This window comes from Nyctibius grandis, chromosome 21 (assembly GCF_013368605.1).
Source record: "Nyctibius grandis isolate bNycGra1 chromosome 21, bNycGra1.pri, whole genome shotgun sequence".
NCBI classification, from domain to species: domain Eukaryota; kingdom Metazoa; phylum Chordata; class Aves; order Nyctibiiformes; family Nyctibiidae; genus Nyctibius; species Nyctibius grandis.
The window spans coordinates 5,464,096-5,488,026 of NC_090678.1; the positions used below are offsets into that span (position 1 = coordinate 5,464,096).

The 23,931-nt window shown below is 37.8% G+C and overlaps 1 protein-coding gene across 3 annotated transcripts in view; it reads left to right on the top strand.

Moving 5' to 3' along the window:
* Positions 1-23,931, top strand: part of RALGPS2 (Ral GEF with PH domain and SH3 binding motif 2) — a 117,020-nt gene that overhangs the window by 80,933 nt on the left and 12,156 nt on the right. For 2 of the 3 annotated variants that reach the window (XM_068416863.1, XM_068416861.1), the window contains exons 9-16: positions 2,404-2,541; positions 3,454-3,544; positions 6,238-6,305; positions 6,979-7,114; positions 7,951-8,102; positions 18,395-18,449; positions 22,086-22,163; positions 23,710-23,815. In XM_068416863.1, coding sequence (XP_068272964.1) covers positions 2,404-2,541; positions 3,454-3,544; positions 6,238-6,305; positions 6,979-7,114; positions 7,951-8,102; positions 18,395-18,449; positions 22,086-22,163; positions 23,710-23,815 — 824 coding nt within the window. The remainder of the gene's footprint in view (positions 1-2,403; positions 2,542-3,453; positions 3,545-6,237; positions 6,306-6,978; positions 7,115-7,950; positions 8,103-18,394; positions 18,450-22,085; positions 22,164-23,709; positions 23,816-23,931) is intronic. The other variant, XM_068416862.1, reaches the window with a different exon arrangement.

The window sequence follows — 23,931 nt, forward strand, 5'->3', positions numbered from 1 at the left end:
GGCAATTACAAATCAAACATTTTTACTATGCTGCCTAAAGATGCCTTTCAAGTTATTACAGTACTGGGCTTCATTTAGAAGAAAGATTCTTTCAGGCTGATAAAACTCAATTTGTGTTGCTGGGAATAAAAGGGGCAGCCTGGCTGGATACAACAGGAAAAATGAACCATTTATAGTCTAGAAGAATGTTCAACAGAATGTCGCATTCAATTCTTGACGTTCACTTAATAAGAAACAGTTCCAGTTGTTAAAAGCAAGAAGTCTCCGATACATGTGGAAAATGTTAAAACTGTGTGTGTGATGGTTTTGGGTAGGTATCAGAATATTTGATAACATCTGACTGGTGTTAGAAGTAGCAAAAGCCACGGAGATGATGCTCTGTGAGGAACGCGGGATGCTGTTTGTAGCTGTGTCAATAGTCAGCTGGCACTTGAGTGCATTCAGTTTGCTTTCATTGATCTTTTTGGTGTCTTCACAAAGGACGTGCCAATTACATTTGAAAGAGAATTACCCTACTATGCTCTCAGAATTATTTTAGACTTCATAGAAATGGATCGAGTAAGTGTAGAGAACAGCTCTCTACAGAAGAGCTCTTGATTTAGCTAAAAGAAAAAAAAAATCAGTGCTTAATTGAGCAAGTCATTCAGAAAGATAATCCTACAAATACTTTGGTTTATAAAATCATGCATAATATTGCAGGTGCCTGTTCATAGTGAATTTCCTTAATTATAGTTAATAAGCATGATTTACTCATTTCTGTGGAAGACTGAGCAGGTTTAGGGTTTTTAAGGCCTATTTGGACATTGCTTAGCAAAGTTAGGTGCAGGATGGGTTATGCAGTCTAGGTAGTAACGTTTATATTGCGATACTTTCTGTTTCTGATTATCCTTTCTGGTTTTTAATGAACTGATGTTAACAGAATAGAAAATAGAGAAATTTAGTAGTGTATCAGGTCGTGTGTAATACCTTTTCATTCAGTTTTTTATATGTCACCTTTCAACCGCAAGTATTTTAATTTGTTTCTGTGTGTGTGCACACACGTGTGTGTCTGTGTTGATTTTGGAGGGATGCCCAGAGTTTCCCAACTCACGTTTGAGGACTGTACTGGTTAGGTGCTACACAAACACAACTGCTGCTCTTGTGAGGTTGTATTAATAGTCTTCCACCTGTAAAGCCAAACTTCTTGTTATGATTCTGGTTATACAAGAGTGAAGCAAAATAGAATTTTAGAAATTCCCTGTTACTGAAAAAAGTTTCTTAAAAATATTATTTAAGTATGTATATCTTTTTAATTTGGATATCTTGTGGAAGATGCAAGGGATGACAAGAATTCCTTTTAATAGCAGAGTTGGTCAGGGTATGTTTCATTTAGTTGAGACAAAAATGATTAGTCTTTGGGTGAAATTCAAGAAATTGAGTTGAATTTAGAATTAAAAATAAGCTGTTTATCTACAGTATTAGTATGTAAGGACGAGGATTTTCCTCTCTACGTGATCAAGGGATTGAAAGAGTAGGAAGGTTAGAGTGGTGGTGGGGAAGGAAGCAGGTAGAAGACTTGGAGTCTTATCTATAAGGCTGTTGGATCTTTGGAGTTGTGATTAATATGAACTGAGGGACTCGGACAGCATTTCAGTCTGAGGGCTCTTTTTGCCTCATTAACTTTTCCCATGTTGCTGCAAGCCGAGTTTGAGTTTCTGTTCAGCTTAAAGAGTTATAGATAATATGATTTTTCCTTCTGTTATTTTTTTAATTGCTGAATTGAAGGAATTAAGTAGTAGACTTCCTAAAATCGTTAGTAATTTTGATCATGTATTTTAGCAACGTGTGTCAGGTACGCTTCATATTTATCAAGGGAATAATTAATTGGTGATATGGCAGAAGATTAGGTTCATGAGTAGTTGTGCATGTCCTTGTAATTACTTTTAAATTTAGAAATAATGACACTTTTAAAGACAAAGTCAGCTAGTACATGCCTGGTGTGATGCAGGAGAAAAGGATCCTCTCTGCCTCCCATTGTGATTTGTTGTATGAGAATGAAAGATTGCACACAGAAACCTGGCTGTACTCGTACCCTCAGCATCTGCGAACACAGCTGAGAAGGTTGACAAAACTAAGGATTAAGTAATTGAGGAGAGTGCTAATTCAATCCCAGACAAAGGTGGCACGGTGACTTACTTTCCTGCAAGTCCAAACATTATTAGTGTTTTACTCTGAGGCCTGAAGGAGATCTTGTTGAAATGATTTCTCAGGTGAATCCAAAATAATATTCTGAGGCAATGCTGTTGTCAACCTGCATGCACGTCAGTCAGTGAAAGGAAAAATTCTTCAAAATATTGTTTGTGAGGATTTTCTGCTAAATGTGAGACAATAAATAAAGGAACTTTTCATTCTAATCTTATTCAGGTATTTATCTGTCAGACTTGACATATATTGACTCTGCGTACCCATCAACAGGGAGCATTCTGGAAAGTGAGCAAAGAACAAATTTAATGAACAACATTCTTCGAATTATCTCAGATTTACAGCAGTCATGTGAATATGGTAAGCTAGCACGTAAATATTGCTGTATTAAAGAGAACAACCTTAAAATCTTTAATATTTGTCTTCTGTAATGCAACGTAAGTAAGGCCTAACCTATTTGAATGTCATTAACACTCTTCCTCACCCTCTCAGCCCAAAAGTCTAAGTTTATTCTGGTATTGTTGGCTATGACAGAACATCAGCTTGAGGAGACAGAATAAGATTGCCTTTTTCTTACATCACACACATCTTTGCAGTACATATTTTCTGATGAAAAATGTGGAATGCATGGTACTTAACAGCAGTTTAACTAGTATGTTATAAACTTGTATCCTTGTGTTTTGTAATTTTATGACTGAATTCTAAAAATAGTAGGGTATTTTGGGGTAATACTTTTACTGGAGATAATAAAATACGTTCAGCTTGTCATTTGGACATTTATAGTTCTGTTCATAGATCAGATAATGTATTTTTTTCTTCAAAGGTGGTCTCCCTCACAGTCCTCTTCAAGTTCTAGTAAAGTCATAAGGCTGCATTTGTGATGGTGTAATGTGAATTAGCACAGGATTGTGACTCCACTGAAAGCACAATATAATGAGAATGTGGGCTGTGAAGGAGTCCTGAGATACAACCCTCCAGGTTTGGGACTTAGTTTGCCCAGGGTCGTTCTCTCACTTTTCCCTGATACCTGCTCTGATAAGCAGAGCAGCTCTAGGAGGATATGTATCTGGCCTCATGGAGGTGGAGAGTGTCAGCTCAACGCAAGAGAATTGCTGTGAAGGACAAAAATGTCAACATCAGTAGGGACTGTAGTTTGTACTTCCATCTCCCATGAAAAGGCAAGAGATCTGATTCTGTTTAAATAGTTTCTGGAAAATAACTTTGCTTACCAATTTAATGGTACAGTGATAATGAATGTCATCTGTTCTCCAGATATTCCTCTGTTGCCTCATGTCCAAAAATATCTAAACTCGGTTCAGTACATAGAAGAACTACAAAAGTTTGTAGAAGATGACAATTACAAGTAAGTATGCAATGCTACAACTGACTGTAACTCATTACAAAGTAACTTCTATAACACAAAGCCTGTCACTTTTAAGATTGAACTTGTATCAGGGGATTATGCATCTCAGATGCACCAGTTGCAAGTGGTGAGGCTGCAGCAGGGCCCTGTGCTCAAGACAATTTTCAGCATGCTGGATGGCATATCTCCTTCCTTCTCTATGTGTGACTGCGTCAAGCCCTAGCTTTCACATCTGTTTGATCTGGTGATTTGATCTGCAGACCTCTATGAGTGTTTGCTAATGAAGTCTCCATACTTTTGGCTCACATGTAACTGTTCAGTCAACAAGATGGATCCCACGACTGGAGACAGCTTATGTCATTTTTCATGAGCAGTCATCTGTGCGTCCAGTCCCAGGTTCTTGCTGAGGGTGACTGAAGGCTTTCATTTTCATATATATTTCACTTTCATTTTATATTTTTCTCTTTGATTAGGTTACACAGTGTCAGTAAAATGTAAACACTTGATTTTTGAGAGGCAGGATATTGTCCATCTATGTCTCCGCCCATTCATCCCCCAAGTACACCTCCCCAAACAGAGGTTTCTACATCCTTAATTAAAAGATTATTGCTGTATTAAGTGATTTGGCGTCCTGCAAAACTGGGGGGTGGAAATCCCTGGCAAGTGACGGGAACAAGCCCTGAGGATAGGAAAAAACCTAAAGCAAATCTGTTGCATGTGAAGAAAGTTTTTGTTCACTGGCTGATCTGCTTGAGGAGGTTCCCCACCCATTCCCATCCTGCCCACCCCGGAAGTTTGTCACCTCAGTTGTGTTGAATTGGTTGCTTGTCTAACTACTTTCGGACTGTGGAAGGAGTATGCACACTAGAGGAACACACATGCTTTACCATTTAGTAGCCCTAACCTGGATTTACTAAAAAGGAGCAAATGGGGACCCTTCAGTTGATGTGAAAGAACAGTTAACAAGGGCTCAGCAGACACTTGGCTTCCCTTCACCTGCTACAATCCTTTAAGATTTGTAACCTGTTCTCTGCGTGTCTGTATGCAACCATCCAGCTCTGCCTTTTGTTGCAATGTTCTATAGCCTGATTTTGTAAGTGTTGCGTGCTTATTGCTCAGAGTAAAGCTCTGTGGTCAAACATTTGAAGGAAAAATAAAAACCACCACCCCAAGCTTTTAAGTGCAGTGTCTGCTTCTTAGTGGCATATTATTTTAATGAATTCCATGCTCTACCTTCCTCTGCCCTCACTAGACAGGACTCACTACTAGTGGGAATTCTATTGCTGAAGGAGGTGCAGTCTCTTCACTCTGTACAACCCACGTTTTGATAGCAGGGAAATGAAATGAATGGAGACAATTGCACGTAATGCAGAAACAGGGCTGCCATTCAGAAAGTCTGTTTTTACACTATGGGTTTTATACACTTCCAACTGATTTTTTTATGGGGGAGGAGTGTATTTTGAAGAATTATTCTTACTATAAGTGAGTAATATACTTTTTAATCTCCTAAGGTGTCTGCAAAAAGGCTGAAGTTAAGAGAACAGCCATTGTGACTTGAATGTGTGGGGTTTTTTCTTCCTGAAGGATTTTATTTTATTTTAAAATTGTAATGAATCATTGCTAAACTATCTGGGGATGGGAGGTATAGGAGCTGTCAAACTTCAAACTCTTTCTCCCCAAAATTAAGTAGATGCTTTTCTAACTCTGCTAATTTCAGAGATTCTATTTCTGCAACACGTGTGGGCAAGATATGTTTGATCTTACTGGAGTTCTCTGCTCCTGGAGTCTGCCCTCTTTGTCATACTGTTGAAAATGGCATTTAAAAGTGCCTGTTATAGAAAAACCTTGAATTATGGATGGAGTCAAGTTGATAGTGTACTTTCCAAAATGCAAAAGAAGTATTTTGGCTTTTAGAGCAGTAAAGACAAAAGGCTTGGCTGGGCATGCTAGTGCACTTTACAGAAAAATGTAAAATGTGAAGTGTAGTAAGTATAAATATTTTAGCCAAGGTGGGGGGCAGTTGGTATACTCTTTGTTCTTCCCAGTTTTTACACTAGAGTAGTAGTATCATCACTGAGTTTCATGTGAGTGCTAGCAGTGCCAGGGCCGTGTAGGTCCTGGCTTATGTGTGGCTACGTTCTCCTTAGAGGGTGATGCCAATGCAGAGCAATGGCCTCGTGCCTTTCACTGTGTGACTTTGCCACAGCTTGTTGACAGCTCACATGGAGTGTTTGCTGTCACAGAGGGTGAGGATGGCAAGTGGTGGCTGTTGGCCACTTGTGGCCAGCTGTGCCAGGCTCCCTGATGCAGAAGAGGTTGCAGGGCTGTGCTGTAGCCAAGGTTTTGCTGTTGAGTCTGGTCCTCCTTGAGCATGGTATTGCAAACCTGTCCTGGTCTATATGAACCGAAGCAATAGACTCATTTACTACATCATGCCCTAGCATGTCATTTTGTGAACCTTGGGCCCTGCTGCAGTGGTAGTTTTATCCACCCAAAAATGTAAAAAAAAGAATATTTGGAAATAGTGTGTGCTAAAGATAACTATGCACTCTTTGTATTAACTTATAGTGTTTCTTGCAATTATAGGAACAGGCAGCTTTCAGTTGTAAATTTAAAAAAATAATTTTTCAAAAACTTAATTTTATATGCTTCTGTTTCCTGATAAAGTAATTTTTAATGCTTCTTTAATGCAGACTTTCATTAAAGATAGAACCAGGGACCAGCACCCCCCACTCTGCTGCTTCCAGAGAAGATTTAGTAGGTAAATGCTTAATAAATGTGAGAAGACTTGAGGTTGTCAAATGCATTATTTTTGAGTTGCGAACGTGGAAAATATTTGCCTGAGGCTAATAAAGAAGTGTGAAGTATAAACACAGTATATTTGTAATAAAAAGTCTAAGGTGATCTGTAAAGAAATTCTTTCAAGGAATTGAGTCAGTTTTTTAGGTTCTTGTATGTATTGTGGCACTAACTTCTTAGTGTCATTTGGGGTGAGGAGCCATTAAATATTCATTCTTTGTTGTGCCTATACAGAAGGGCCTTCATCTAAACTTTCCATGGTATAATATAATATGCTTCCAAAAATGTACATTATTTTTGATCAATGCCAAAAGTGGTTGAAGGCAGGAGTTTCAAAACGTCAAATCAGTGAGACCTGTTTAATGCCAAAGTAGCTAATGCAGCAACCTTTAGGACTTAGAAAATACTTGTAACTAGATGGTCTATTTGAAATAAATGTGTTTATTTTTAATCCTGTGCAAAAAAACTACAGTACAGTTTTTTAAATTATCAGTAGGAGTATATCAATGAGTTTTATTACTGTCTCTTACAAATTGAGTTTAGGAAGTTTTGTGCAACTCTTCCACAATTTTTTGAGAAGTAACCCTGACAGTAATTCTGAAGCTACTTGGGAGTAATGTCTTTTTTGTTTCCAGGCTCTGAAGTCGGAGCATCTCCACAAAGTGGACGGAAAAGTGTTGCAGCTGAAGGAGCCTTGCTACCACCAACACCCCCTTCGCCTAGGAACCTGATATCGCATGGACATAGGAAATGTCACAGCCTGGGATACAAGTCAGCATTTTATTTAACCTGAAAATCCTAAGCTTTGTCATGTATCATCTTTCAATACAAAAGCTTTGCTTTTAAAAAGTAGCATGATTTGTACACAATGCTTCACTTAGAGATCAATTTGTGGCAGGAGAGCAAGCTCAGAACTGTAATGGTAGTGTCCCAATCAAAGAGAATTAGTCAAAATAGGAAGACTGTGCAGCTCATACGATGATAAGCCAATGAGTTAGCCAAAATAGGCTCTTTCTGAAGGACAAAACTACCGTAGCAAGTCATACTATAGCAACTCAATGCCAGTGTAATTCTTTAAATTCAAACTGAAATTATTGCTTTATGGGTATTTTTATAGTGAGAGCTCCTTTGTAGACTTTCATACAACTTTGTATAGTAATAGCTTCAGTTTTTTTTTTCTATGTAGGTGTGCTTCTAATTAATATCTTGATCATTATATCATCAATTCCCTTGTCATCTTGTCAAAATGCAAGATTGTAGCTATTCAGTAATTCATCTCAACTTATATTGTGTAAGTTTAATGAGGTAGAATGCAATTCTAAAGTTCAATTGTGTAAGTGTGAAAATAAGACAAAAATACCTTAGGATATTGAAAGTCATTTTTAAAGTATTCATGACTTTCTCTTTGCTCCAAGAGTGCTGTGCAGTTTTAAGACTAGCAATTCCTATAGATAATATAGTTTGTGCCCAATTGCTTGTGACTTGAGCCATGATTTAGTTTGGTATTCGGAACACACTGCATGCAGTCCTTCAGGGTGTTGAAGCAACACCTTTTGAAAGGTGTCAAAGATAATGTTGTAACAATTTTTATCCTTGTTCATTTTTAGTTTCATACACAAAATGAATACGGCTGAATTTAAAAGCGCAACGTTCCCCAACGCAGGACCAAGGCACCTGCTGGATGACAGCGTCATGGAGCCTCATGTCCCATCCCGAGGGCAGGCAGAAAGCTCCACCCTTTCTAGTGGAATTTCAATAGGTAGGAACAGTAAACATACCTGTGCAGTACATGGTCTTTTAATAAAGATTTTAGCATGATTAATTGGCAATTGTACAAGAAGTGGTACTATTCTAAAATAAAAACTCTGTTTCAGGGCAAACTTGAGAAATGTAGGTGGAGAAGGACAGCACAATTTATACAGCATGAACTGCATGCTGACAAATTATAATAAAGCTTTTTTTTTTTTTTTTTTTTTTTAAAATATCTCCTTTAATGATACAACTGCTGTTACTCCTCTTCTTCCTTGATGGGGGTGGAAGGAAGCTCAGGGCACCATTTCCTATTGTCTTGGCCCTCCCCCCCAATCAATCTAAATTAAAAATCTCTTGTGGTATGATTTGTATTTAAAACTCCATATCAAATTGACAGTGAGAACTGTAAATTGCTAGCAGTCTTTAAGAGCATAATTTCTAAATACTCCTGACTTTTGTCAGTAGTAGATACCAATCTGACTCTCAGATACTTAAAAATGTCAGAATCTACTTCATTTTGGTAAGTGATTTATCTTCAAATATTTAGGGTATTCTTTTGAGAACTTTTGCTTCCTGAGTTTCTTATGTGATGGCAGTCGCTCTTTTTTCCTGTTACACACAGATCCTTAAAGTGGAGGGAGGGCAGGGCGATGCCTCTTGGATCCACCTAACTGCAGCCAGGCTTGAGAAATGGAACCTCTATCACAGTCCTTTTTCTCAAGTTTGTTAGCTTGATAGAGTTCGATGCTGTTCAGTTTTTGTGCATTTATGGCAATACAAGATTTTTGTAGTGTTATACATTTCTTTGGATAACTTAATTTTAAAACAGTCATGCTTTTTAGCCTTCGTGGAGAGAATCAAGGTCACACAGTTTCAAATTATGCTGTTTTCAGGAGCTGTTCATTTATTTTTTGGGGGAGAAGGATATATTCTGAGCAAACATTAAGTATATTTTTCATGATTACATTAATAAGTATATCTGTGGAACTAGCTTAGACCAAAGCAGTTTGAATCTTTTCACACCAGGCAGCTTCCACTATTAAATGTGCATTGCCTATCTGTTTTCTAAAGGTTCTCTGCTCTGGCCGTTTCAGTTTCATCCAGCAGGAATGGTACTTCTCGTCAGCAGCTTGCATTCTCGGGGATTGCACAGTACAGGAGATTAAAGCTCCTCATGCATCTACTACCATCTAAGTGCAGTCCTCTCAGCTGGATTTAGAGGAAAAAACCCAGATTTTTGTCACCTTTGAGATGTAGCATTGCCCTTTTCTCAGTGCAGTTTTTAACTGATGTTTTCTGTCTGAATATCTAAGAAGCTTCTCAGCAGTTAACTCTTTTTTTTCTGGGGTAAATTATTTATTTACCTCCATTAGAGCCTAGCAGGGAAGGTTTGCCAGACCTGACAAGCAGTTTTTCATGAGGCACAATTAAGAACCAGTCACCATCTAGACCTTTTGGAGAATACAGGGTTTTCCTACTTTGTCTCGTCTCTGAATTTTTCAACTCTGTTCTCTTGCTTAGCTCAGGCATGACCTTATGGACTTGATGGAGTCACCCTTACAAGTTGGAACAAAATTGCCACTTTAGAAGACTTTTATAAATCACTTGTAAAACAGCAGCCATGTGCATTTTGTGTAAGATCAGCATGTGTGGTTAGAACTTCCCCTCTCCCATTCTCTTCCACCCGCAGCCTCTTCATACTCAGATACTTTAGTTTTATCACTCTTTTGACAGTCTAGCATCAGTGTTATTTTTGCCACTTCTTGCTTAGGAAAATTTCAATGGCACAAAAGATTAGTAGAGGTGCTAGAAATATGTATGGAGGAAGTAAGTTCTAGAGGCTTGCAGTATCTATTACTGAAGAGTTCTTGGAAATGTAGCTTGTCTGGCATTCTGTACTGCTGCTTCAGCAGGATTTAAGGAAGTTGATTGAAGCTGCTAAGTTCCTCCATCATGTTTGAAGTAGTCTGTTTACTCAGTACTTGGAAACAGTACAGACACTGCAGCAGAGAGGAGGTTTACAGTATTCTACAACACAACTTCAAAAGACGGTCAAGAAAACTTCTTCTGAATGTGTGTACTGAAAAGAGTGTTATTCCTCACCTTGCCCATAAACGTGGATTTAAACCTGTTGCTCTGGAAACAGGACTACCTTTTCTTAGATATAAGCCTATATAGGACTTAACTTTTTGGATAAATGATCCCTCTTCAAAACATGGGCACTATTTCTGATATGTCAGCAGCTTGAAAGTGACCTTAACGATGACTGTAATACTGCTTTAAATCACTCTTGTGTTTTGAGGGCTTGGAGCTGTTCAGACCTTTCCAGTCCTTTCATATTGGAGGATCTGATATGATCTGCCTCTACACCAAATATCAAAAAACCCAGCAATGTAACAACAGTGTCTATAGGATATTTGTATGCAGCACTGTACCGTTACGATGCTTTATCTAAATGGTTAGAGCATGTGAGTTCGTGCATTTTTTTATCAGGCCTTGTGTCTGAGTTGCCTTTTCTGTTAGCAGATTACTGTAGTCCATTTACAATTCAGTAAAGCAATTTATAGGGATGTTATGAAGATTCATCAGAGTACTGTTTCTTTTTCCACTGGTGAGCACACCAACTTAAGATACATCAGGACTCTTCCACTTGGATTTTTTCAGTTATCCCTGTGATAGAAGCTTTCAATCTGATGGAGATCAGTTACAGCATCACTAGGTTTGAGATTCATGGCTGGATGAAATTCTGTTGTGCATATAAGCATACTAAAACTGAGTGGTTAATCCAGGAGTGCGTGTCTCTAAACTGAAAACACGCATTCAAGTGATGATGGACAATTTGGACTGGGTTGTGCTGGGAAAGACTGATGATCCATTCTGGGAATGGTGCATAGCACACCAAAATTTTTACATCAATGTAGTTAATCTTACAGATATGAAGGATACGCTAAGTGGGTATTTTTCTTTGCAATGAATGAGGGAGATGTACATCTGGTTCTGTTGCCATTTTACTTTATAACATAGGTGCTTGTTATCTGAACAAACGTTGAGAAATCTTTTTCCAGCAGTGCCAAGACTATCCTGATTAGAAGGAAGAAACACTTGACCAGTCATATATACAATATCAGATGGGAAATATTCTCTTAAATTCAGGGATGTAACAAGAGGAAATAGTCTCTTCTAAGTTTTAGACGTTCATAACTTAGCTGCATTTGAGCTAGTCATTTGGAGCTCTTTATAATCACATAGAGAATTAAGATCTTCAAGGATATGATTCATCTTAGGTGGGTGGCTAAAAAGAGGTTCTGTGACTGGTGTCCTTAAAACCCCACTTCATTTCTGTTGACTGCAAAGCGACTATTGACAGATAACCCATGAAAATATGGACAGATGAATACTGCTAAAAATGTCTGGTTTGTGCAGACAATCCAGAATATCTGCTTTTAGTAAATTGGGACAGATGCTTTTACTTTGTGGTGAAAGTTCATTGAGAACCCCCACCACTTTCTATCAGTAAGTCTTAAAGCTACAAGGTGGTTGTGTTCTGCATCTTGATGAGGTCACTGTATGCACTCTCAAAAGGGTGAGTTTGGCCTTCTGAGGTGTAAGGATTGCTCTTGGCTGGGTTGAAGGAACCACCTGCACACTCTTACCAGCTGTTCTCCTGCAGGTATTTGCCTGCTGTCACCTCCTCACCTAAAAGTAGGATAAATTAAGATGCTTTTACTAGATCGTGGTTCCACTCGGAAATAGCATGCAACTTCCTTTTATTTGTAAGATTTTTTTAAAGAATACATGGTTTTCCAATACTCCCTGATTTTTTCTTACACTTTTTAAGTATTCTTTCCTTGCTTAGGTGTATTCTTAAGTATCTTTGCAGCGATGTTCAGCTTGTTTCATTAATGTTCTCAACAGTTTTGGATTTCTAGTGTTTCTTACATTTTGGCTCAGCTGCGTTATTGAATTTCTTTTCTGAAGCTGGATTTGTTTACAATGGCTAATTGTCCAAATAATTCTGTAGAAGTAAAGGGACAGTGTAAAATAGACCCATCTTTTCATATATTGCTTCTGTGTGGCTTTTCTCCTCTTACAGCACCTAACGTATGGGATGCAAAGTAATTTTGCTTAGGAGGGTTTTTTTTAAGGGTGCAGTCTCACATGTATACCGCTTAAGAATAGGTGTAAAGGTTTGAACACAGAAATACTTGGCTGAAATCGAGAACGTAATTTTAGGTGTTTAAAAATTCAAAGAGAACACATTTATGGATTGTGTTTGGAGCAGTGTTGGATGCAAATTCTGTTTTAACTTTGGAGTGTCTTCTTTCTCAAACTGTTTCTTTTTTTCCATCCTAATCTACAATGATATGGGTGAAAGCTCTGGAAAAACTAAGGCTCTTGAACATTTGCCTTCATTTGTGTGTCCCAATCACTTGAGAATAGCTTGAGCCTTTATTCTAATGCAATCAGAGAAATTAATGCTGCAGAATCAAAGGAAGGTGTTTTAAATTAGTGTGAATTAATGTAAGAACATTCCTTTGTAAGAACAGTACATTTTCAAACCTAAACTGGCATAAAATGCATACAAGAATATGAGCATTTTAATGAATTCCTCTATTAAGTCACCATCTTGAGGTACTTGAATTCTACAAGGGATTATATTTCTCTTTAAATAAATGAAGTATAGGTGTGGGTATACAGTGTATGCATTTACTTTCAGGTTTTTGGCAGCCTACACAGGAGGGAAGAACTCTACACAGGCAATGTTTGTTTGATTCCTTGCCCTGTAGTATACTGTTCAGGTGTTTAGGACTTCGAGTCATCAGCAGTCTGCGTCAGAAGATCAAAGTTTGGGTGGGGTTTCAGGCAGAAGAAATATGGTGGTTTCTTGTTGGTTTTTTTTTTTAATATTCCATTTAAATGAGTATATAGGTGTCTCTTGCCCTAAATGTGGATACCCCATTTTGCTATTGTGGACTATTACTTTAGTGATAGGGTAAATAGGAGAGCTGTATAATATTTAAGGTTAAAAGTGCACAGGTGGATGCCTGGATTTGAGAGGAGGAGAGTGATATACAGGAGTCTTAGTACCGCATTTCTTCCCCAATCCTTATTAGTATTGTTTGGTCCAGGGCAGATGCGCTGGGGTTTTTTTGTGATTAATGCAGCTGTACAAAACCCCTGTTTCTGCCCCATTTTTATCTTTTTGGTTATTTGCCTTTGTTAGCTTTTCATGATGAAATTCATTATCAGTGATGGTATTAGGTGTTTGTGTTGATTCTCTGATGGCATATTGCTCGAGTTGTTTGCCAGTCTTGACACCATTCTTACTTGGTTAACTAGCAAGCCAAAGCTGAGCTATTTAAACTTTATTGTACAGGAGTTAAATGGTAATGAACAAGTTCAATACACATGAGGTTTGTCATTATGTCCATAGACTCAAGAAGGCAGAACATAACTTTGAGGGCATGAAGCCCATCTCCATGATGTTAGCTGGGCTGAACTGTGCTACAGTAGTTGATGTTTAGGTCTCCAGACCAATTCTTTTTCTGTTTTCACATTAGAATTTCAAGCTGGGTCAGGTCAGTCACCAGCTATAGCAACTAGATCTCTGGAAACACTGTGTAACTGGAGCCAAGAGAGGGTCGGTTGCAGATTCGAGAAGGGGAAAGAATTTTTAGCCTGGATACTTTTTAAACTCTTTGGGGTTGGTTTGTTTATATTAACACCTGTTTAACTTGGGGGCTAACTTCTGGATACAGGAAGCCTGTGTTAAACATTCAATATCCCCAGACTTTCAGCAATGGGTGGATGCGGGGAATTAGGTATGCAATAGTATAGGCATTCCTTATCATCTAACGAGGAACCTCGCCTCACGCTGGGTGTGTGGCTGTAGCGTAGATACATGAATATGCACATCTACATATGAGATCAGAAAATTCACCTCCGTGTTCAGCCGCAGTACTAGAGCTCTGTGCAAACAATCCTGACACTTCGCAGATAATTATCAGCACAGTTAGTGAAAAAAACAATTGCTGTTATTCCTAAGATAGGAAAAAGCCTTCCTGTTGTGTAGTAAAGATAAACACAACTCTGATTTTTTTTTTTTAATCCTGTACAAGAAATTTTTAATTTTATTAGCAATAGAGAAAACTGGGAAGATAGTGGTTTGTGTCAAGTGGCTTCTTACATAAAACCAAAACTTGTGTAGAGCATTACTTAATAGAAAGGATTTATACTACCTAGGATTTGTTATTAAGTTTAACCTGAAGACCTGCTTGAGGTTGTGGAAAAACTCAAATATTGAGTACATACTTGAGAAGAATTTAAGAAGGTGATATATTTTTAAAGTACTGAATGGATGAAATATTTCCAGTTGAGGTGATAGTCAAATAGTGCCCTTAATGTTTAAACAGAGTTTGGCTAGGCATCTAGCTTTTAGTCAGTTAAAAACAGTTCCTTTCACCTCTGTTTTGTTTTGGAGGGAGGGATGTAATGTATATTATTTTGCTTTTTGGGAAACGGGTGTTTTTAGCATCAGAACTTTTATTGTGCAAAAAATCTTCTAGTTTTTTAGAATCTAAAAAAATCCTGTGAGAGATGTTCTATGTAGGTGTTAAAGAGGGCTAGTCAAATGCTAAAATTCAGCCTTTTCCAGGTTTTTATTACATTTTTTTAAAACCTGTATAAGCATCTAATAAGTGTTAAATCAATAGCTGTGATGTTTGGCCCACTTTTTTCTAAATTAACATTGCTTTTAAAAGTGTAGTTGGCAATTTCAGTGGAGATTAAACTTTTTAAGTGAAACTTTTTGTTTACGAATCCCCCAAATTCATTTAACTTGTGTAACTGTACTGATACTGTAACAAGGATTACCACTTTCTGAAAGGTGACATTTCAGCTCTTCTGCTCTCGATTGTTTTGCATTTTTAAAAAGCACTAGCTTTTAAATCTTTCTGTAGAGTACTTAGTGCAGTGTTTGAAATATAACTTTCTTAGCAAAGCTAATATAGTTGCCATCAAAATGTCATTTCAGATAACATTTTAATGTATCAACACATTTTAAATATAAAAAAATACTTCATAATACAGTATTGTTAGTGGGTTCTAATTATGTGCGTTTCTCTCACGTGGGCCTCAATCAAGTAGAGCTCTAGTCGTATTGAAGTTGCACTTCTTGTTAATATAAAGCTAAATCTATGCAGTAATAAGGAAATAAATAAGACTTTAGTTGTCCCTAATAACTTCAGTGTTGGCTGGATGATGAGGGAAACAGGAATTACTGCACCATTTTGCAGAACTTACTGCTCCAAGTATCAACAAGGAAAATTTTTTTCACGTGCAGATTGTGAAAGACAGTAACAGGTTGCTGAGAGAGATTGTAGACACTGCATCCTTGAAGAACGTGACTCGATGAGGCCCTCAGCAATCTGATCACCAAGTTAGGTTTGTTTCAAGTAGGGTGTTGGACCAGATGACCTCCCAAGGTCCCTTCCAGCCAGAATGATTACAGAATTCAGAAGTAAGCTAACTTAACAAATAGGAGAGGTTCTCTGTTTGGACAGGTCTGGATCAGGCCGCCTTAGAAACATTCCAGGATGTGCCATTCTGGACTATTACATTTACTTAGAATAACGCAGTCTGTGCCTTAGTTTGATGCAAGTGCACCTGACAGTAGTGTCAGTTGCTCACTTCCTATTCGTGCCGTTCTCTTCTTTGTGCTCCTTGGTGTTAAGATGGCTCAAGAAATTTACTCTTGTCCTCGCAACAGTCCAGGATGCTGAAATCATCCTGCTGAGAAAACATCATACTTGAAATCTACCTTCCTAATTGTCATTCCACTTGCTGAAAGGTTTACAGAACTTTTAAGATCTTATTGTAATATATTCTACTATAAAAACAGTCTTCCTCAAAGACAGTCAGCTGGGAGGCTTTACGCAAAATACCTGCTTAAAGTTGTCTCTGAATTCTGTTACATCTGATTCTCTCTTGACCCCCAAACCACATTACTACTTTGTTTGAAGAGACTTTTCCATATTGCGTTACAGAGAGTGCAGCTGTGGTTTTGTTTGGATGAAATAAATCATTGAGCTTTTCACTGTAATATGGATGTAGAATTTGCTGAAAATATTAAGTGACAGTTGTTTCTTCCAGGAAACTATAAGCTTTGTTTGGGGATTTTGCAGACTTCTGCCGTAACAGCAGGCTCCATCTGCATAGGTTACACCAACTGGTTACTCCAGTTTTGCCTGGGATGTTTCATGATCTGTCTGGTGGTATTCCTGTATAAAAGTGCATAGAACAATGTGGAGTTCAGGCCACACATTCTCTTACTTTTCCACGGTGCAAGTCAGATGTAAGCTGTGCTGAACAGAACTTCCGATTATTTTTATAGTCCCTTCTTACTCACCTGCCTTGTGGCACCAGGATGACTGCTGATAGATTAAATTTGTGCAGACAGTCACTTGAAGTAAGAACACTTACTCAACTGTAGTAACTGTGGCTCTTTAATAAATTGTCCTCGCAGCTACAGAGGAAGTATAAGTCACAGAAGTATAAGTAACTGTACTTTTCTTTTATGGACAAGCTACCTGCTGCTGTAACCTTTTAAGCAGTTGAATCCTTAAGGATCAATGATCTGAGAATGTAAGTACTGAAAACTTAGACACTTCTAGAAAATGATTAGTCACCTGTTGAGTGTTGTACTTCCCTTCTTGCAGACCTTTATGCCTAGCTTAGGAGCCAGTAGCTCCACTGGAACATCGCTTTTATTGCTCTGCTTCTTCCACTATACAAGTCCCTTTTACAATAGTGTTAGTGTGAACCAGGTTAGGACCTTCCTTTAGGAAAAGTTCAGGATAAGCTGAGCCAAATTATCTAGTATCCCTTAGAGATCATGTTAATATGAGGATGTTGAGCTAATGTTTGGAAAAGAGGCATCTAAGTTGAATTGGCTGGCAGATAAAGGCATGTATTTTCTCTTGGATTTTGCATGGAGAGAACTTCAGTCCATGCTGAGATTTTCATGGCTCTTGGCTGGAATTACCCCTGCTGTGTGTAAATTTTTATTGCCTCCTTCTTTACTCTGTGTGTACTCAGGGGATATCCAGCCTTAACCTTTGTACGGATTATCTTTATTCTTCAGGGCACCACTGTTCCCTGCTGATTTTCTGTGTAAAATTACAGGGAACTTTTTCCCATTTTCAGCCTTCGTTTCTCTGTGGAACCCTTAAGTAAGGTGCACTGATTCAGATTTTTTTATTTTATTTTATTTTTTAGTTTGTCTGAAAACCACTGTAAATCAGTTCTTCTTTTTATATATAGATATACAGGAGGCAGAGCAAACAAGTTGTCGAGTTAGTGTGCCAAAAGGTGGACTTTTAGCAGTGACAGACATTGAATTAGGCTGAAACTGAGGAGGTGGGATTGTCTGGAGCCCAAGAACACGTTGACTTGAAGTGGAGGGCAGGGATGGTAGCTGGTATGGGAAGCTGGTCTGGTCTGAAAGGTGAAGAGCTAGCAAGACAGCAGCTTGAGCATTGTAGTACAGTTGGTAACTGTAATTACTGAGTTCTGTTAACAGTGTTTATATATTGATGTGTATTTACTGGTTTTTAAGAACATTACAGGTAACACTACCTTGTGTCTGTATTTAAATACTAATTTTCAGGCTGATAGGATTTACTATAATTGTGAAGTTAGTTGTGGACCTGCCATGAGTCGATGCATCAGATACTTGGATTTTGTGTTTTTCCTCTGCTTTTAGTGTTTAAAATACAATACTTGCAGAAATATTGGATTACTTTGTGAAGCACAGAAGAAAAGACAGACTATTGTGATCTTGTATAATAAGTGGGAGATAGCTTTAAAAAGTAGTTTAAGGCTTCTCAAATCAGCAAAGCCTTCTAACGTGTTGGAGATTTAGCAGTGAGTTTGTACTATTGTGAAGTTGCGCCTCTCTGTCATGGCCATATATGATTTCGTAAGGAATTATTTAAATAACTGACCTTTCTTTTTAAATGCTGCTTGTGTTAATCAGACAAATCCGCATCTAGGATGTTCTTTAAATTTTGAAAAGCCTTTCCCATTTATTAGCGCTCCCCTAGACCCAGTCCCTTCAAACCTCTGCCTCAGTTTATGTGAAATTCCTGAAGCAAATCACAAAGTATTTTCATCGTAGTATTTTAGTCAAGTATTTTTGACATGTTTAACCTTAACTGTTCTGAGGAGAAACAGACATAATTGAAATAGTTGAGTTGTAGATGACTAAATAAACTATCATGCGTTCTTATCTTTTTCAAGGTAGCAGTGATGGTTCTGAACTCAGTGAAGAGACTTCCTGGCCAGCGTTTGAAAGGTAAGAAAAAGTGCCATTCAAAAACTGCATTTCTGTATTCAGATGTTGCTACTTATAATCTCTCAGTCTTGAAAATGACACTTTGTTTTAGTGATCTATATGTAAGAATATTAATAAACTGTAGTAAGCTCATTGGATCTGTTAAAGCAGGAAAGAGGTAGCTTCTGCTCACTGGTAGTTAACAGGGCTTTTGTCTAACTGGATCCTCAGTCATTGAACACATTCTTCGAAATAGCTCAGCCAGAGTACCGTTAAACCCCAAATTACTTTTCCAGTTTATGTGTTTGCATATCCTGTGTATGCTATTCATGTGACCTGTCTGTTTTCTTTTTCACTTTCCCCAAGACATTTCATCCATTCTTGGTCCCTTTCTTCTTGTCATTGACATTGTCACCTGTTTTCTCTCCCATCTGCTCTTCACTTTGTTGTTACTTGCAGTTATTACGTGGGAAAGCACAGTAGTGCCCCTTGCTAATGTCTGATTTTGTGGTTCAGAATTAATATCTTGCTCCTTATCCAAATACCTGCAGATGTTCAGGTGACATTGAACACTTCAATCCTTTCCCATGTTGTATTTGAGAATGTGGAAAAAGACTTAACAGCTGTAGTTTAATACAGTAAAAGGTGGAAATTTCATCTTTCCACAGCTCACTAAGATGCGCCGTACAGTGTGTAGTTTGCTTCCGTAACTCAGTTTCAGGTAATTCAGCTTCAGAATTGCCATGGATGACTTTTTCTACATGCTATGAAGACATGTTTGGTAGAAATTTTTGTCAAAGAACTCTATAGATGGGAACTGTGACCACAAACTTTATATTCTGCTTCAGTTCATTGAAGCAGTTGAAGTTCTCTGTTACTTTTTGGAAGAAATCTTTGAAAATATCTCAGTGAACGCTTTGATATCTCATGCTATAAATATGATTACATACATGAGGAAACGCCCTTATGATTCCATTGGATAAGAAATAAGAATGTTGCATATGAGCATAGAAAGAAAATTGAGTCAGAAAGAACATCTGTAAGTTGCATATGCTCCATGATGCAATCTGCAACATTCAAAAGGTTTTCTTCTTGCTTTTCCTTCCCTGTAGCACTACAGAATTAATCAAGTTCAGGTTATTTCTCAAAGCCAAAAAGTTACATGGGCAAGCCTTAGACAAAGTGGTGAACTGAGTGCTTTTACCTTAAGTAGAATACAAAACTTAAATATTTTAGTAAGGTTCAGGCTTAAGCTCATGTTTTTAGATAATGTTCTCCAGAGTTGTGTCGATTTCTGAGGCAAAGCAGAGGCTTTTCATCCCTCTTGTAATGAGAACTGGCTGGCCCAGATGACCCCCAGTTAAAAGGTTTGCTCCGTGTCAAACAATAATGTCAGAATATTCCTCCTCCTCCGAATTCCACTTGCCTTCTGTACTGTCCTCGCTCCTGAGAGAGCTCTGTGGGAACTCAGTTTGAAGTTGCATGCTTTTGAGGGCAAGTTCTCTTGCCTGCTTCCAGGAAGAGGGATTGGGTTCCTTACATTCAAAACAACATGTGTGAAATTCATAGAGATATGCAGCAACCTTGTGTCTGTTCCTTGGCTTATAAGATGATGAAGCATGGTTTGGAATTTAATAGGTAATACACTGAAATGCAAATGTTAAAATTTAAGGTAACTAGAGAGGGCGTCTCTCTAGTTTTGGTCTGTACAGTGGGTTTCCATTCTATAAAAGAGTTTTTAAGTGAGGGAGAAGCATTAGTTGTCTGGAATTAACAGCTACTGGCAAAATTAGGATCCTTCTAATGTTATTAATGCCTACTTCATATGCGAGTGGGAATTCAGTATTTCCCAGTGATTTATGAACAGGATCTTTGGGTAGGAGGGCTTAAATCTGCGTCATATGCCTAACACAAAGTAATTAGATACCCCGGTCACAGATTCCCAGGGAACAGAAGGAATTGTATCGAATGTTCTTGGTTTTCCTGGCCCTCCTGTTGTTTGTAACTGGGAAATGCGGAAGGGATGAGAACTAGAGTCTCTGGTTGTTTTTAAGTGCAACAGAAGCTTAGTTTGAAACTTGAGTAAGAGCTTTCAGCGTTGGGGTGTCCCTTTAGGCTGATCAAAATTACTTGAAGGACTTTTAATTCCAAGTCCTGACAGTTATATCATGTTAAGGGCAGTACAGTAAGTGACACTTCAGTCTCATTGGTTGTCATCCTGAGTGTCTCTGAATAGATTTCCCTGAAATAGCTTGAATGCAAGAGTGATAGCCTCCTTGTTATGCAAAAAAACCCAAGCTTAAAGGTAAGAAGAAAATGTATTTCATTTGCATGCAAAGTATGTGTACACACAAATATACAGCTTATCTTATGGTTTTCTTTCCTTCATCTTAATTATTGTTCTATTTGTCTATATCTTGAATGTATTTTAAAACAAAAATACTTATTAAATTTAAATATACCAGTTATGTTGAAAAACAAATGATGGCACATTCTGGGATAGATTAGTAGATAGTCATTCATTAGTATCTTTTTGATAATTCTTCCTGAAGCAAAGGCAATAGTTTGAGCTGGTTTAAACAACAAGCAAACAAAAAAACCCAAAACCAACCAAACAAAAAACATTCTTCTTGTTTAATGCTGCTGACCTTTACTGTGTCCCTTCTTTAAGACTGTTCTGTTTGCCTGCTGTGTGCTGCTCTGAGTTCAGATTGAAACATGACATTGCTACTTGTTTAGGTTTCCCCTTCCGAGAAATACAGCCCTGCCCAGCTAATACAAAGCCCCTCTCACAGGTGACATTGTTAGATTTATACTCTGTAGGAGATTTTGCCTGTAAAATTCTCATATCTTGTACTTAACTGCCTGCTTCTGTAGAATTAGAGCTGATTTTCAGTCTTTCAGCATAATACAAGCAACTAGAAAAAGGGATAAAAAATAGGAGGTGAGGACAAAGTGCATATGGTTCTATTGACTTAAATGTAATTCAGCCAACTAAGGGATCTGATTCAGAAAAACAAGGGTCAAAGCAGTATTCAAAAGGCAGGTCTAGAACACAAGTCCTGGCTATGGATAATGGTATAGATCAGGTTAAGGACTCTAAAATGTAAAGCTTATATGTAAAGTTTAAGGCTTGTGTGAACTGGAGAATTGACATGTTGCGTAGCTTACTTCAGTGTTACTTAATACCGTGGTATTTTAAGCAGTGTCAGTCATATTTTGACAGTGCTTTTGATTCCTTTCAGCCCAACAGCTTGTGTGAGTGCACATAGTCATTGAATTTGAATAATTTTTTGGTAGTAACATCTGAAGTCAGACTTTAAAGACATGCAAGTTTTATTAATATGGTTCCTTTACATTGATTTAATCTGTAAGAGCTAATGCAGACTTTGCTCTCAAAATGTATTATTCTTCAGTGCCAATAAAACACTTCAGTATTATGAATTCTGACAAAAAGAACATCTGATAAAATAAAAAAACATGGTATCTACCTTTGCATGCATTTTTCTAAATAAAATTATCCTCTAGTTGCTTATGTGGAAGAAGTGACTTTGTGATACGCACACAAAAAAAAAATACTGTGCTGTTTTAGCAGTCATGCTGTTTGTGTGAATGAAAGTATATGTAATACGTACAATTTATAATGGAATCCAACAGGAACAGGTTGTACCATTCTCTCGGTCCGGGGACAAGAGTGTCACGAAATGGCTATCGAGGCCACATGAAGGCCAGCAGGTACAATCCCCACTGCACACACAGAGGTGTCAAACTTTCCCTCTGGTGTCGGTGATTTGGTTTAATAACTAAGTGGGTGTTTTCTGATGTTATCTTTCTAACTTACATGTCAAAATAAAGGTAAAGACCTTTTTCTTCAGACCTAAAGCTTTCTTCTTCTGTGACTTAATCTGTATCACCATAAGGACTTTTGTTCATTCTGGTCTGCAAATCCAAATTCTGAACCATTGAATCTTTATATCAAGGCTTAAAGATGTTTTACCAGGGGTAGCACTCTAACTGCCTGCCACTGTGTAGCAGTGTTGGTAGCTCTCATGAGGACAGCCAAGCTGCTTCTTGCGCTAGCGGATGGCATTCAATACGTTTTCTTTGCTGACAGTTCTGCATTAAATTTCTTTTCCCCTCTTCCCTGAAATCAGAGATATGGCTAAAGCGAGTAACGCATTAAAATTGGCCCCAGTTTATTATATATAGTATTATTTGCAAACTGACAGAGTAATGTAAGTTATTATTCTGATTAATTCAAGTAGAAATTGTCTCCAGCTGTGTGGCACTGTTAGTTGGGAAACAGATGGCCATTAACTGTGAAACTTTTTTCACGTTAAGAAGCAAGCATTGTCTCGCTGAATTAAACTCGTGTTCACATCTCTCCATGTCCAAAACTGTCTCCATATCATCATCCTTAGTAGGTGCTGCAATGAAAATGTTTGCTAGATTTCCAGTCTGCCTTGAACGTTCGTGAATGTTAGGATGGATGAAACAGCAAAACCTGGCTTGCTTCAAAATGGGTTTCAGGGGCTGTTCAGTTTCTTGGCTTTTCTCGAAAGCTGCTGGGTTCAGCATTTAGTTATATGCTCTGATTGACATTTACTGAAATGATTCATGTTGTAATTTTTTTTCTGATTGATGCTTTATAAGCCAGTCAGCTTGGTAATTTTAATAAAGCGAAATTTTCTTTTCACACTGCTGTACCTGGCACTTGTTTTGGCCCATTGCCCTTAGTACGTAGGGTAGGTTATTAGTAGAGCACCAGATGCATTAAAACACCTTAAAGCTGTGGTTCAGGTTTCTGCTCTGTATTGCTGCTCCTGCTCACTGTTCTTGCTCTCAGACATTTTAAAGATTTTGCATGTTTGAGCTATGCTTTGGTTTTGATGTGCTAATGATTGCCGTGTTTCTAACAAAAATACTCAGTCTTTCTTGCAAGGGTCGAAGGAAAGGTTTTAACACATACAGCAACAGTATAAATGTACTTCAAATGTTTGCTTTTTAAAATTGTTTTTATATTTCAGTTTTGTCTTGAGTTTTAATTACGGATTACCTGCTTGGCTAACTAATTTTTTTGATCACTTTTGCTTATGAATGTAAATTCCCCATAGCAATTCCTTGTAACAGCCAAAGTCTTTTTCCACAATGAAGTCCAATAGATAAAAAAATTGACATTTCTAAATTAAAATACAGATGTTTGCATTATTTTGTGGTAATGGTTGGAAAACTACTTTAGGAAAAATATTTTTTCACACAAGTCTTCACATGCTCCTTTCAGCTCTCTAGAATCTGAAGATTTGGCTGTTCATTTGTACCCAGGAGCAGTTACTATTCAAGGTGTTCTCAGGAGGAAGACTTTGTTGAAAGAAGGCAAAAAACCTACAGTAAGATTTTTAATTCATTCTCTCACCTTCTTCCTTTACCCAGTTGTAAATACAATAAAATGGCCTTTTGCAACTAATTTAGGTGTCTAAGATCTCTTCTGCCTTGCTGATTAAGG